The sequence below is a fragment of the Carassius auratus genome, chromosome 28 (genome assembly GCF_003368295.1).
Source record: "Carassius auratus strain Wakin chromosome 28, ASM336829v1, whole genome shotgun sequence".
In the NCBI taxonomy this organism is placed as follows: domain Eukaryota; kingdom Metazoa; phylum Chordata; class Actinopteri; order Cypriniformes; family Cyprinidae; genus Carassius; species Carassius auratus.
This window is the reverse complement of record NC_039270.1, coordinates 20,975,652-20,992,225: the sequence shown is the minus strand read 5'-3', so window position 1 is coordinate 20,992,225 and position 16,574 is coordinate 20,975,652. Positions and strand designations below refer to the sequence as shown.

At 38.2% G+C, this 16,574-nt stretch overlaps 1 protein-coding gene and 1 non-coding gene across 6 annotated transcripts in view; one reads left to right on the top strand and one right to left on the bottom strand.

Annotated features, from left to right (window-relative positions):
• Positions 1-989: 989 nt before the first annotated feature.
• Positions 990-16,574, bottom strand: part of LOC113047109 (E3 ubiquitin-protein ligase rnf213-alpha-like) — a 114,530-nt gene continuing 98,945 nt past the window's right edge. For all 5 annotated transcript variants that reach the window (XM_026208384.1, XM_026208385.1, XM_026208387.1 and 2 more), the window contains exons 68-70: positions 15,515-15,604; positions 15,246-15,424; positions 990-1,876 (exon numbers count right to left, since the gene is read on the bottom strand). In XM_026208384.1, coding sequence (XP_026064169.1) covers positions 1,723-1,876; positions 15,246-15,424; positions 15,515-15,604 — 423 coding nt within the window. In that variant the 3' untranslated portion in view covers positions 990-1,722. The remainder of the gene's footprint in view (positions 1,877-15,245; positions 15,425-15,514; positions 15,605-16,574) is intronic.
• Positions 5,830-6,041, top strand: LOC113047684 (small nucleolar RNA U3). The gene has a single exon (XR_003276342.1). It is a non-coding gene; the product is annotated as a small nucleolar RNA U3 (small nucleolar RNA).

Here is a 16,574-nt window from a genome sequence, read left to right as displayed (position 1 = left end):
CAGTCGTCCAAAGATCCTCAGATCACATGACGTCTCTCTTTAGCTCTTTTTCACTTTCCACCTGCGAAGAAACTCCTAATCACCACTGAGTCAGTATATATTCATCACTCTTCAAAACTGGAATAACATGATCACAAGTCCAAACCTCAAAACAATCAAGACTTTAATCCCAGACTGCATCCGGACACTGACAATGACCAAAGCAATGCAAGTATCATCCATTTAACTAAACCAAACAGAGGTTTAGACCTACAGAGAGCTGTCGGACCTGTTGTAAAATGGCACTGATGGTTTTTAACTCAGGTGGTTATAACTCTTATTCCATAATGTCCCTTTTATGATTTCAATCAAGCTACATGCTCTACTGTAGTTTTCAACTCCAATCATTGCGGCTTCAGACATTTGTTCTATTTGACCATAAGTGCCCTGTGAAGTGGACATCACCGGATATTCACCATGATTCTATTCAAAGGGCATTAAAGTGTGCAAGACGAGAATTTAATTTTAATTCATTCTTTATTTACAGAGGAATATTATGTCACACTTCTCTAGTAAGCTTCGTTTGTGGGCGAGGACTTGAAAACCACTGCTCTACTGCATTAATACTGTAAGGTTATTTTCTGTGGCCATGAAAATATAATTTCTTAAAAGTTTATATGAAATTACACTGAATGTTCACTGGACGAACCGATTAGTTGATGACAATATTAATTCTGCTGCAGTTACTACTGGCAGCTGATATAAATAATTGTAACTATTTATATACATTTAACCTTTCGAGCCAGTTTACTACACCACTGTAAGTGAGCATCAGTCGATAGCAACCAGGAAGGTCAATGTTCTATAGCTCCTTAGAGCATATCAATTAGGGCAGTCAGTCAAATTATATATTAAAAACTGCATCTGAAAAATATTTTTACTGGGGGGCTCACCTTCCAAACAAATCACATTTTTAAACATACTTGTTATACAACATGCCAACTTTGAAGTGGATGTAAACATTTAATAACTCTTTATTCAAATCCATGTTAGTCACAGAAAAAGTAAACATCACAACATTTTCCAGCACACATGGTGATCACAGAAACATTGTTTTAGTATAGCACAGAAAAAAATGCAATGGAAAATGAGGTTAGAAATCCCTAAAATGTTGTAAAAGGTATATATTTTTATTTTTTATGGAACACCTATGTTATCCAAAAAAAAAAAAAAACATTAACCAAAAAACAACATACTATCAAAAACTTGGACAAAGACATAGACATAAGGGCATTCAGGTCTGGGCTCACGATGTGGAGTGTATATTTCAACAATCAACAGTTCATGTTCTTAAATGAGTTTGTAGGTATCTTAAAGTAACAAGCAAGTAAATAAGGAAGGGATGGTTAAGCAAATGTTGCCAACTTCCAAACAAATCAGAGAAAAAACATTTACAGCAAAAAAGTTACACGTATGATTGTTTTGAACTTTCTGTACTTTGACTAAGTTGCACTGTACTTGCTAATTATCAAAGATATTACTTTGACAGATTGAACCTTAATATTACATTACAAAGTTCTTTATATAAGGGAGCAAATATACAGCATAAGGTGCACAAAAGGCATGGTTTTCACAAATTTATACTGATGACTTTTTTTTACTGATGTCATTTGTAAATAATTTCTAAGCTTTCTCTGATATAAGAGTGACTGGGTAAGACAACAAAAGTACATCATACAGAATCTATCTTTGGTTTCTTTCTTGTCTGAGAAGAACAGAGAACATCCATGTGTCTGTGTACTGTGAGAGCAGGATCTCTTCTGGGAAGAACTCATCAACCTCAGGAGGAATGTCCAGATCTTTTCGCTCCATGTAGGACATAACCGTGTCTTTAAGGCTGGAAGACAGAAAGAATTTAGTGAGTTATAATAGATTAACATATGTTTAATAGGGGCTTTAGAGTGCACATCACCAAAATCTTACAAGGCATCCACAGATTCTGATCTGCAGATTGCTGTAGAATACAAAACCCAATTTAATTAACTTTGATTATCTTGAGTTATAGCATTTTCAGTGTAATACTTTTTGCAACCACAATTTTATAGTTTTTTTTTTTTGTAAACTGCATACAAATTTGTGGACAGTGAAAGAAGATTTTTTTTTGGTTAATAACTACATACATACATACATAAATACATACATTCATACATATACACACACACACACACACACACACACACACACACACACACACACACACACACACACACACACACACACATATATATATATATATATATATATATATATATATATATATATATATATCGAAAACTTTTGGAATTTGAAGATCAATGTAAATTGTACTTAATTTGTGTACCGGGAAACATACCAGTATCTTCTGTTGCTTACGAAGGGCAGAACTAAATGGAAAACAATTATATTTCAACAAAATAAGAAAAATTTAGCCATCTTCATCGTGTTCAAAAGTTTTCACCCCCCAGCTCTTAATGCATCTTGTTTCCTTCTGGAGCATCAGTGAATGTTTGAATCTTTTTAAATAGTTGTGTTTGAGTCCCTCAAATGTCCTCAGTCTGAAAAGATGTATCTCAAAATCATACAGTCACTGCTGTAAAGGGTTCAAATATGCAAAGATGCTGGAAAACTGAAGAATCTGCAGGACCTTAAAGATTTTTCTGAAGAACGCTGCTCAGTTTAACTGTTCAGAACCAACAAGGGACTCATGCACAACCATCACAAAACAGAAAGACAGTCGAGGATCATCAGGTAACAGCACACAGCATTAAGAACCAAGGGTTCCCAAACTTTTGAGTGGGGTTATTTTAATAATTTCAGCAATTCTTTTGTCTTGTGGACTAAATGTTAATATCTTTTATGTACAATATCTTACTCAGGACAGTACTAAATAAAAAATAACATGCATTTAGTATGATCTCTCTTATTTTTTGAAAATTACTCATATTTTCAAAGATTCTGCAAGGGGTGCCCAAACTTTCGATTCCCACTGTGTGTATATATATATATATATATATATATATATATATATATATATATATATTCACACACAATATATAGTCAGTATAGGGGGAAGACAGGGCCTAGCGGGGGAAGTCCCGGCCTAGTGGCTAGTTTCGGGCAAGCAATACCATGACTTAGGTGCCCCTGAACAACGCATTAACACCCAACTGCTCCCCGGGCGCTGCAGCATAAATGGTGTGTGTGTGTTCACTGCTGTGTGTGCACTTTGGATGGGTTAAATGCAGAGCAAGAATTCAGAGTACAGGTTACCATACTTTGCTGTATGTCACACATCACACTCAATGGCCATTTTATTAGTTACAACTTACTAGTTTGCCTTCAGAACTACCTTAATTCTTCATGGCATAGATTGAACAAGGTGTTGGTAACATTCCTCAGAGACTTTGGTCCATATTGTCATGATAGATTCACACAATTGCTGCAGATTTTGTCAGCTGCACATCCGTGATGCGAATTTACAGTTCCACTACATCCCAAAGCTGTTCTGTTGGATTGAGGTCTGGTGACTTTGAAAAAAATATGAGTAAAGTGAATTCATTGTCATTTTCAAGAAACCAATCTGAGATGATTTGAGCTTTGTAACAGGTGCATTATCTATAATTAGGATCCATACTTTCATGCTCTTTACACCAAATTCTGACCCTACCATCTGAATGTCTTAGGAGAAATAAAGACCCATCAGAGCAGGTCAAAGCTTTTCCAATCTTTTATTGTCCAAAATTGGAGATCATGTGTCAACTGTAGCCTCCTTTTCCTATTCTTAGCTGATAGGAGCAGTACCCGGTGTGGTCTTCTGTTGCTGTAGCACATCTGCTTCAGGGTTCAACCTGCTCTGTGTTCAGAGTTGGTATTGTGCATTTCTTGGCTGCAAAGACTGGTTACATATTGTAACCAGACGATGTAACCAAACCCACCAATTCACTATCTCAACAAATTAGAATATGTTAAGATGCCAATCTGCTAATCAACTCAAAAAACCTGCAAAGGTTTCCTGAGCCTTCAAAATGGTTACTCAGTATTTCACTAGTACAAGGCTACACAATCATAGGGAAGACTGCTGATCTGACAGTTGTCCATTAGACAATGAAGCTGGCTGTTCACAGAGTGCTGTATCCAAGCATGTTAATAAAGTTTAGTTGAAGGAAAAGGTGTGGAAGAAAAAGATGCAGATCCAACAAAGACAACTGCAGCCTTATGAGGATTGTCAAGCAAAATCGATTCAAGAATTTGAGTGAACTTTACAAGGAATGGACTGAGGCTGGGGTAACGGGCATACAGACATGACAAGGAATTTGGCTTCAGTTATTGTGGCTCTTGTTATGCCACTCCTGAACCACAGACAATGTCAGAGGTGTCTTTCCTGGGTTAAGGAGAAGAAGCCATTTACCATTCAAATTTATAACTGAGACTAGATTATTAAAAAACAACACAAAAAAATAACAGTAATGTTATTACCTTAATCCTATAAAGACCTTTATTTATTTATTTTTTAATACTAGCCCATCATGCATCTTACCAGCCACTCTGCGTTAAGTGCTGATTAAAACTTGCAACTCCGCAGTGAGTCAGTGTCATGGACGGAAGAAAGAGCAAGTATCAATATATTTTCTAGTCTATATTTCCATCTTGTTATGCCGTTATTTTTTTTTTCTTATATAAATTATTTGTAAACAGAGCAGACACTGTCTGTGTCTACACTAGACAGTTGTGCCACATCCCGCTGCGCTAAAAGTATGTCTAAATTTTATGACATCACAATAGTGTCAAATCATCAGTACATTTCGTCATAAGTAGAATGAGGCATCAGTTTACTGATGGGGATCATGTCCAATGCAGACAACATCACTGGGTTCTATTGTCTTTTGTAGGATCGTGCCACTCATGCGTTTTTTAATGGGTTATAGTTACAGCACTGCTTGTTTTTTATGTTTTTATTAAATATCTGTATTGACTGCATTATCATATAGTCATAGCATTTACTGCCATGCGAGCCACAACAGTAAAGCAGATATGCTGTTCTAGTGCTGCCGCGTTCATCTTCATTTTGTAGAGTGAAACATATGTCTCACTCAGTAGCAGAGTATGTGGGTGGAATGGAGCGGCAACAATTTCCCCTCCGCACTCTGAGCATTTAATAATCACTCCACGCTCACTGACACCAGAAACACCGCTCCGCCTTCGCTCCGTGGATAAAGTATTTCAGTATGTTTGATGTGTTATGTTCATAACTTAGCCTATAAAAATACAAAATAAATAACCTTCTGATCAAGCTAAATATGTTTAACGTGAATTTTTGATGAATATGCAGTTATATTACGGGCTATTGGCATGAATTGTACACGTGATGGAGCGCCCTTGGAGCGAGTGAAAACCATGACGCTCAGACTCTTAAAAGAATCTGCTCTTAGCTCCAGTCAGAATAACACCTCTCTGCAGCATGTCTCTATATCAGACACTCGGGGGAGGGTTGAGCCCACTCGGAACTACGGGAGCCCTGAGTGGAGCGTTGGTGGATGTTAAAAAGAAAACTGATTTTCATTCAAACAAACCGATGTAAATTACACATTCAAGTTAATCGATAAAATCGATTTATCACCTGCCCTACTTGCTTTAAACCTTTAAAGTTTTTAAAGCATTTTATACATGTTTGCATAAATTCTTCTTTCAGAACTGTCTGGAAAGGAGAGATGTCTTAACACTGATTTTTTCTCTAAAACACAGTTTTAAATGAAAACTGAAATAAAAATGATATTTTATGTTTTGAGAATGGCCAACCCTTGTCTGCAGATACAGACTATACTTTCAGGGATCATTTCTATAGTTACTAACTAGGAAATGTGTTTCAAAAGAGTTTTGTCTTCCTAACTACGATGATGAGCGAGAATGTGCTTCTCTAAGTGTGAATCGGATAGTGAACTATGATATATTCACAGTGAGCTACCATTGATGAACGTTCAGGATTCTTTTTGAATCAATGAAGAGAAGTGCATGATCCCAGTAGGGGCAGCTGTGGCCTAATGCTTAGGGAGCTGGACTAGCTACCGTGCTGGCAGGAGTTGTAGTTGGGAGGGAGTGAATGAACAGTGCTCTCTTCCACCCTCAATACCCATGGCTGAAGTGCCCTTGAGCAAGGCACTCTGAAACCCCAGTTGCTCCCCGGGCGCTGGATCTATAGCTACCTACCTCTCCGGGTGTGTGTTCACTTCTCACTGCTGTGTGTGTGCACTTAGGTGGGTTAAATGCAGAGCACCAATTCCGAGTATGGGCTACAGTACTTGGCAAATGTCACGACTTTAACTTTAACTTTTCACTTTCATTGTTGCTTCTGCTTTGAGCATTGTAAATAAACAAAAAAAAAATGTCTCCAAAAACTCAAAAATGTTTTCTGTTATGTCTGTAACGCATGTGTATTTCCTTTTATAAATCTAAAACAGCCTGTAAAACATGTTCATAGACGGATACTTTACTGAAGTCTGGATTCTGTTTGGGATCTAGAAAAACAAAGAGATGGTTCAGTATATAAGTTATGAATAGACTACATTCTGTGCGAATTTATATTTCATAGTTTAAAAAATGTGACCCATCACGGACACAATTCAGCAGCACAACTTTCAAGCAAAACGATAAACAAGCGTTTTTTTTTTTTTAATTGGTGATATAAATTTTTTTGCAGAATCTGTTAGTTGAGATCACAAAGATGGCTCTCTTTGTTTGAGATAGCAGTATTGGTATATTTAAAAGCGTACATTTTGAGGTTGAATTTGGCTTGTTTTTCAGATATTCTAGCACGCAGTAGGGGCGTGTCATCGTCTGTGTGTATTTTCCTTACTGGATAAGCCGTCTTTTGTTTCTTTTGTTTTTGCCCCCACCCTCCAAGGGAAGCGTGGCTACTTCTTATGCAGCAGTCACTGATTCTGAAGACGATCTGAGCAACCATGAAAGCGGCATAATAAGACTGAATAATATCCCTAATCTACAACTGAGTGAAGATGAAGACGAGGAAGAATGTATCGGACTGGCGTAAGACAAGTTGGATCGTGTTGGAGAAAAGAGAACTCTCTGCATGGGAGACAGTACTGTAGCCAGAAGATTTCTCTAGACATTATATACAACATAAGGTTGGATTCTTTAGCTGCAGAATAAGAATGGCAGTACATGCGGAATGGCAGGACAGATTCACAGTGCAAACTTTTTTCTTTCTTTTGAATTTGAATTTAATTTTGAAATTAAGTTATAATAACTAATAAACTATATTGCGCCATACAGTAGTCAACATTTGAAGTGATTCAAAACCTTTCTTTAAAGTCCTAAAACCAAAATGACGAGTCCTATCTAAACCTGCTAAGCAATTTTGAAGCATTTTGAAGCATTTTGAAGCGTCATTGAAGCATTGTGGGCAAAGACACAGAAGGTAACTGAAACAACGTGGTTTAGGTCAAGGTGATCATTAGGGATCCAAGCACATTGGTTTGTGTAGATGATGCAGTTACACAATGGACTTTTCAAGTAAATTCTTCTTTGTCCTTATGTGAGTACTATTATATGCACAACATGAAAATCGTTAACTAATATTGTGTTCCTTCTTCACTTATTCAGTAATGCTGATTATGTGATAATTTGAGAAATATGTTGTGAATACTATTAAAATAAGATAAAAAGTAATGGTATTTAGGAGATTATAGTTTTTGCATAATTACTATATTGGGCTTTATTAGTTTATGAAAAAAAGAATGAATGTTTTATTTATGCACTTATGAAACATTTTCAAGTCTTTGAACAGATCTTGAAGTATTTGCTATTCTATGGTGCCATGGTGTGGACAACATTAGCATTGTAGCCTTCATATGAAAGGGGCCAATATAATTTGAATGATTACAAATATTTAATGATTAGTTTACTGATAATATACCATGTAAAATTGATGCTTTAAGAGTTTAATTTTCAACTTTGAATGATTACTATGCGAGTTGCTAAATTTGTTTTTACAATTATAATACAAACTATAGAATGATGAAAAAAGTACTACAGTTATTGTTTTCATAATATTTACTATTGAAAATTGTTATTTTGTATTGTAATGAAGAACGTTTTTTTTCTATTAAGCACCTTTTCGTAAATACGGCTTTTTTTTTTTAGGATTTACATTTTAAAAAGTAGCCTACTTCAACCATTTTAAGCAGCTTGAACAAAACCTGTTAATATTTATTACAGACCACTGTAACTGTCTATAATCAAAAAAAAAGTTTATTATGAAAATAAAAGTGTGTACACCAGTTAAATTGTACAATGAAGAAATTGCTAACATAGTAAAATAGAGTTTTAGGTTTTTCTGTGTTTAGATGCTGGACAAATCAAATGTAAAATAACGTGTCATCAATTTAATTAAATATAGATTCATTCTTATTAGAGAAAAAAAAACATGAATACATACACGCATAAAAAGACGAATGATTTTCAGTTTTTCATAGATTAAAAGTTAAGACAGAAAGCTGGTAAATGCAGTCGCTTTAATATTCAAATCCAGTATCATGATCCACTCCATGATCCATGATTCTTCAACAGTTTATGTTCACGTGGCTGTTTTCGTTTATATTCGCCAAGCTATTATGTATTTTGAACTAATCTTGTATGTGATTTGTCCGTTCTTGCTCTGATATTCTGCCCTTAGACAGTCTCGCGCTGTCAAATGGTCTTTCATTTTCACACTTAAACAGCTCACAAACATCTGAATTTAGCTCTTTTTAAGTAACTTATATTGTCACATCACCACAGCACATGTGCCTTGGTGAGTAAAATTCTTTTGAGCTTGCTCCAGAAATTGCAGAAACAATTAACATATAAACATACAGACTTCAACAGATGAAAATGTGCAATATGCACATACATATAGTCAGTACACACAGTGTACTATTAGACATATGTACAGTTAACACTACACATTAAACACAATATGTAAATACATACAGTTAGCACTACACAGTATACACTATCCACAGAATGTACACGTTTTACATTATGTAAACATATATACGGAATATATATATTATATTAATGCAGTGTGTATGTATAGTCCAATGTTGAACTGTTGGAGTTAATGTGCAGTGTGTTGCATACCATATTGTGGGAGTATGCTGTAGGGCAGTGGTCATGTGCGTCATTTGGTACCAGGCCACACAAGAAAGAATAAATAACTTACATTAAAGCTGCAGTCGGTAACTTTTGGCGCTTGCGTCTAGCGGAAGAACATTGTAGCCGGAGCTGCTTCTCTCTGTTTACATCTATGGCGAGTCACGCAGGTACTGTGCTACTCTGCAGCGTTGCTGACCCCAACCAGACTAAAATAGTCTGAATATAAACACTTATTATAAGGGTACCGTAGTGAATCAGGAAAAGACAAAAACATGGTTTGGGAAAATAGATTCATGATGTACTCGCTCATTATATATATTTTTTACATTTTCGACACAAAACAACACTGGCACAACCCTGCGCTGATTGGACCAGTAGAGCTGGCAGTGGTGGATTTTTGCGGTATCTTATATTTTTAAGGCACGTTTAAACATCACAGAGTCAGTGAGCGAGAGGATGTTATTCATGTTATGTTGTTGCTAATAAAGTTGCATAAGAATACACAGTGGATTCATGTTTATTACTATATTTACAATATACCACAGTTTTTATGCCAGTCATATCATTTTATTTTGTTGTATTAATCCATCACACCTTAAACACCGGTCCGTGAAAATATTGTCTGACATTAAACCGGTCCTTGGTGCTAAAAAGGTTGGGGACCGCTGCTGTAGGGTGTATTAGTTCTGACTGTTCATCAGTCTGATAGCCTGAGGGAAAAAGATATCCCTCAGTTGGCTAGTGCAGGATCGGATGCTGCATAGAAGTCTTCCTGAGGGCAGCAGAGAGAGCAGTCTGAGGGACGGATGGCTGGAGTCACTTGATGATCCTCCGGACTTTCCTTATACTCGCCTGTGGTAGATGTCCTGGAGGGAGGGAAGCTCACCTCCAACAATGTGGCTGGCAGTTTGCACTACCCTTTTTAGAGCTTTACGGTTGCCAGCTTTGCTCTTTCCGAACCAGGCAGTGATGTAGCCCGTCAGGATGCTCTCTATAGTGCAAGTGTAGAATGTTCTGAGGATGCTGGGGCTCATTCCAAACTTCCTCAGCCGTCTCAGGAAGAAGAGGCGCTGATGTGCCTTCTTCAGCACTGTGTCAGTGTGTGTAGAAAAGGTGAGCTCCTCATTGATGTTAACGCAGAGGAACTTGAAGCTGCTTACCCGCTCCACAGGTGTCTTGTCGAAGGTGATGGGTGTGTGTTCTCTGCTCTGTCTCCTGAAATCCACCACCAGCTCCTCTGTCTTGTCGATGTTGAGTGAGAGGTGGTTCTCCAGACACCATTTAGTCAGGGTGCTCACCTTCTCTCTGTATAGAGAGGCTGTCTCATCGTGGTCGGTGATCAGGCCCATCAACGTTGTGTCATTAGCTAATTTGATGATGACGTTGGAGCTGTGTGTGGCTGTACAGTCATGTGTGTACAGGGAGTACAGGAGGACACAGCCCTGAGGAGCACCAGTGTTGAGGGTCAGCGGGGATGAAGTGTTGTTGCTCATTCTGACCACCTGACTTCTGCCTTTCAGGAAGTCCAGGATCCAGCTGCACAGAGATCTGTTTAGTCCCAGATTCTGGAGCCTCGCAACAAGTGTGGCAGGCACTATGGTGTTAAATGCTGAGCTGTAGTCCACAAACAGCATTCTTGCTTTCTTATTTTCCAGGTGGTAGAGAGCAGTGTGCAGGGTGAAAGCAATAGCATCGTCTGTAGAACGGTTGCTTCGATATGAAAATTGTAGTGGGTCCAATGAGGCAGGCAGCACAGAGCAGATTTAGTCTCTGACGAGTCTCTTAAAACAATTACTGAAGATGGGTGTGAGAGCAACGGGCCTCCAGCCATTTAAGCATGTGATTTTGTTTTTCTTTGGTATGGGCACAATGGTAGATTTTTTGAAGCAAGAGGGAACCACAGAGAGACAGAGGGAGAGGTTGAAAATGTCTGTGAAAACACTGGCTAGTTGGAATGCGCATGCTCTGAGTACGTGGCCTGGGATGCCATCGGAACCCACAGCCTTATGGATATTTACCCGTCGGAAGGATCAGGTCACAACCGCGACAGAGACGGAGAGTGCACTCACATCTTCTGCAGCAGCCACGGGAGCGCTCTCTGTGTGGACGGTGTTGAAAATAGCATAAAAGAGCATGAAAGTTATTTAACTCATCTGGTAGAGAGGCGGCGATGTTCACAGAAGCTGGTTTATTCCCTTTAAAGTCTGTGATGTTATTTATTCCCTGCCACATGCTTTTTGCATCGTTGGTGTTGAATTGTTCTTCAACTTTGTTTTTATATTGTCTTTTTGTTGTTATGATGGATTTTTTTAGATCGTAACTGGCTTGTTTGCGATCATCAGCGTTGCCGGATTTAAAAGCGGATGTCCGCGCTGACAAGGCAAGGTTTTTGGTTGGGGTAGATGCGGATTGTTTTTGTCGGCACTACATCTACTACACAATTCCTGATGAAACACGTTACAGTTTCTCAGTATGCCTCTATGTTGCATCAGATGCTGCCTGGAACATGTCCCAGTCCACATGATCAAAACAGTCCTGTAGTATAGCGTCTGATTGGTCCGACAAGCATTGAATTGTCCTGAGGGCGGGTGCTTTCCATTTCATTTTCTGCCTATAAGCATGCAGCAGCAGAATGGAAGAGTGATCCAATTTGCTGAAAGGTGTGTGGGGGATTTGTAGGCATCTCTAAAAAATATTTTGGCACTATTGTTCTGAAGTTGGCTTTGTTAAAGTCCCCCGTAACAATAAACGCTGGATCTGGGTATGCGGTTTCCTGCTCACTTATATTCAAATACAGTTCCTTGAGTGCATGGTCCCCCGTAAGCTCAATGGCTGAGTCTGAAAACTCTGCTGACATCCAGGTTTCTGTGAGGCAAATAATGCAGCAGTCCCTTATTTCTCATTGTTATGAGATATGTGCCTGCAGTTCACACCGTTTGTTGTCCAGTGACTGAACGTTAGCCAGCAAAATGGTTGGGAGAGGTGGTCGGAGGGGACGACGTCTGAGTCTGATAAAGACGCGGACTTTCTTCCCACTTTTCCGGTGGCGTTTCCTCGGTCGTGCCAATGCAGCCCAGACAAAGGGCTCTGATGTGATGTCATGTAAACAAGGTGCCAGCGTTCAAGAACTCAAAGTCCAATTTGCGCTTCGCGATGTAGGAACCTATGCTTAGATGCGTGTGTCTGTCGTAGACAGTTATACAAACAACATCCAACATGTAGAACAACAAAAAATCAAGTAAAACAAACGAATAACAAAAAAATAACGAAAAAACATTCAAATCAAAATAGCCAACGTCCTGTTGGTCATGGCTGATGACTGTGAATTAGAAAGTTGTCCATCTTGATAAGAACAATATATGTACCGAGTTTGGTGTCTGTAACTAAAACTAACCCCCTCACTTTTGACAAAAGGTGGCGCTATAGAGTGCTATCTATCATTGATCCTTTATATGGTCTTTTTGTGGTTTTGATGGATTTTCTGAGATCGTAACTGGCTTGTTTGCGATCATCAGCATTGCCGGATTTAAAAGCAGATGTCCGCGCTGACAAGGCAAGGTTTTTGGTTGGGGTAGATGCGGATTGTTTTTGTCGGCACTACATCTTCAACACACTTCCTGATGAAACATGTTACAGTTCCTGAGTATGCCTGTATGTTGCATCAGACGCTGCCCGGAACATGTCCCAGTCCACATGATCAAAACAGTCCTGTAGTATAGCGTCTGATTGGCCCGACCAACATTGAATTGTCCTGAGGGCGGGTGCTTCCCATTTCATTTTCTGTCTATTAGCATTGCAGCAGCAGAATGGAAGAGTGATCCAATTTGCTGAAAGGTGGGTGGGGGAGAGATTTGTAGGCATCTCTAAAAAAATATTTTGGCACTATCGTTCTGAAGTTGGCTTTGTTAAAGTCCCCCGTAACAATAAATGATGGATCTGGGTATGCGGTTTCCTGCTCACTTATATCCAAATACAGTTCCTTGAGTACATGGTCTGTGTTGGCTTGAGGAGGAATGTAAACAGCTGTGATTATGATGGCTGTGAATTCTCTTGGTAGCCAGAATAGTCAACACAGAAGCATTTGAAATTCCAGATCATGGGAGCTGAAGGATTTAATAGAGTGTAGGTTCCTCTCATCACACCACGAGCTGTTGATTAAAAAAAAACAAACGCCCCCAACTCTGCTTTTCCCCGTGTTAGCTATTTCGTTCTCTCCGAGCGGACGACGTCTGAGTCTGATAAAGATCTCTTCCCACTTTTCCGGTGGTGTTTTCTCGGTCGCACCCATGCAGCCCAGACAAAGGGCTGTGATGCGATGTCTGTAAACAAGGTGCCAGCGTTCAAGAACTCAAAGTCCAATTTGTGTTTCGCGATGTAGGAACCTAAGCTTAGATGCATGTGTCTGTCGTAGACTGTTATACAAACAACATTCAACATGTAGAACAACAAAAAATCAAGTAAAACAAATGAATAACGACAAAATAACGAAAAAACATATTCAAATCAAAATAGCCGACATCCTGTTGGTCATAGCTGATGACTGTGAATTAGAAAGTTGTCCGTCTTGATAAGAAAAATATATGTACTGAGTTTGGTGTCTGTAACTAAAACTAACCCCCCCACTTTTGACAAAAGGTGGCGCTATAGAGTGCTATCTATCATTAATACTGATATGTGTTTTGAGTTTCATGTAATTCTGAGCATGTTATCTGCCTCAAAATCACCAGAACAGAATATTCCAGTTGGACATGTTGCCATGGCAACACTATATTAGATATCAAGATCCCCACAACAAATTTAAATCGGCCATGTTTTGACATTATTCTGATTAAGTTTGAAGCAAATAGAGTAAAAATAAGATGCTGAAATCAAAGCATTTTGAAAATGACACTTCCTGCTGCCAGTTGGTGATGCTATAACTTTGGCTCCTAATAGTAACATATATGCGATTGATATCATACAACGAACAAACTGATGAAGTTTGATCAAACTAAGGTAATGTATGTGGATGTTATTAGACACTTCCTATTTCTCATTTCTCACCATAATTTCAATGCCTCGCCATGCCAAACCTTTCGAGATATCAAAACTATCCTTGCAATTTAGCATCCCTAATGTATTGAGATCATGTTTACAGAGTTTTGTGGCAAACGGGTGGAGTTCCTCAGAGGAGTATATACATTTCCAGAGCATGTGTTTTCCCCAAAACCATAAATAGCCAACTTCCTGTTGGGCGGAGCTTATGACATTCCGTGTGGAAGTTGCTTGGTTTGATGAGATCTATGTGTACCGAGTTTCATATCTATACGTGCAAGTATGATATATGGCCCTCAGTTTTCCAGGGGGCACTGTAGGGCCCCTGTGCCACGCCTACCTGTGTGCCAATTTTCAAGACTTTTTAAGCATGTTAAGGGCCCCCAAAACCTTGGGTAAAAAAAGAGAAGAATAAAGATAGAAATAAAAATTATAATCCTAAAGAAATCAATAGGGTTCTTCGCCCTTTGGGCTTGAGTAAGTAAACTGGAAGACAAGAACTTTAATTTTTTTATGTTAAAATGTTATATCATAATGTTATATTGTTTTACTTCCTCCATTTATTTCATTTTACAATTACATTAATTTCCTAATCCGTCCTTTCGCACCACCTGACGGTATTTTCACGAATGATTTTAACATGCGACTGACTTGCAGTTAACATGCCGTATTACCCATTTTGGTTGTCTACCTACTGTAATTTGTTTGTGAATCAGATTAAACTAGCATTATTTTTTGTTTACGTGCGGCTCATAAGGATAGTACAGCTAAAGGATGTGCAATATTCTTATTACATTAACAAACTGTGTAAATGTATTTATGCTTGTGCTTCAGGAGAATCAGCATTGCACTAAACACTGGTACTGTAGTGATTACTACAGAAGCAATTCTCGCAAATGTTTAATTACCTATTAAACTGCCTAAATAATGAGCTAAAGCAACAAGATAAACCCCTCCAAAAACTTAACTGTTTGTGCATATTTGAAAAAAGCTAAATTTACAAGAAAATTTGCAGTGCTTGTAATATTCTTATCAGGTCTCACCCCCAGCCAGGCCTAAAGGTGTCCGTTGCTTTTGGGTTCTTCAGGACCAAAAGCAGAAACTCATGCATTTCCAACAGGAAGGCATCAGCGCTGGACTTAGTGAAAAAACTTTGGAGTAGCCTCTTGTGTTTCTCCTGCAAAGGATTTCTGTACTCTTTGCAGATGCCCACAAATGGGTCCTGAAAAGCAGATGAACAGAGTCATTACCACAAACAAATTCACTAAAAGAACACAACAGAATACTATATTTACTGAGCTGAGTTTCTCACCCTCTTCAGACGTAGCATTGTCTCTGATTTCAGAGAGCTGAGCAGCTGCCACAGTGCCACACAGTGTTTCAGGCTGCACCTACTTAATGCCTGCACACACAATTATCACATACAAGTATCACAAATTTCCAGTAAACAGATTAGGGATTGAGTCAGAGCAGTGAATTAGTGAGACTAAAAAGTCTAGATTCCAGTGTGTGCTTCTTTTTATTTGTATGATAATTCGTAAGCAGGTATTTTATTTTAGTATCTTGAGTCACAAACACTGTGTTTTTTAAGTTAAAAAGCACAGTGTTGAATGAATTAAATTAAGTTGAATTTAATACCTTTTACTACCTTTTTTAATACCTTCAAAATATTTTTAATACCAGCGTGACTTCAAGCTGCAACTGTAGAGGTGTAAATTAAATACCTTTCCAAATGGAATAACATATTGCATCACAATGTAACAAGGTCATTATAACGTAACATCAATACTGGACAAAAAAATGTCCCACAGAGATAATAATAGAAATAAAGACAGAAGAGGAAGGAGACTTTTTCATAGATCATTAGTCAGTAAGTCTGATGTGTGAGCAATCTAAAAAAGAGGTGGTCGTGAAGTAAGCTAGGGCTGTGTGTGGTGATGAAGTCTAGTGGTCGAGCATTTATTATGCTACAGAATAACTTTCTCAGGTTACTGCTCACACAGATGCCTCTGTAGTTGTAAGGATCAAATTTATCTCAGTTTTTAAAGATTGGTGTTATCAAGCCTTGATTCCAGATGTCAGGGAAGTGATCTACACTTAGAATCACATTGAATAGTTTTAGAATGGCCAACTGAAATTTACTGCTTGTGTGTTTTATCATTTCATTTAATATCCCATCAGGTTCAGATGCTTTTTTGAGTTGGAGGTTTTGATTTTTTCTTTAAGTTCTTTATCAATTATTGGGAAATCTAATGGGTTTTGGTTATCTTTGATTGCTAATTCTAGTTTTCCCAATTTGTTGATTGTTTGGTTTTGTTTACAGTTTGTGTCTGTTTGTACTTTATTAAACAGTGTTTGGAAATGACTTTCCC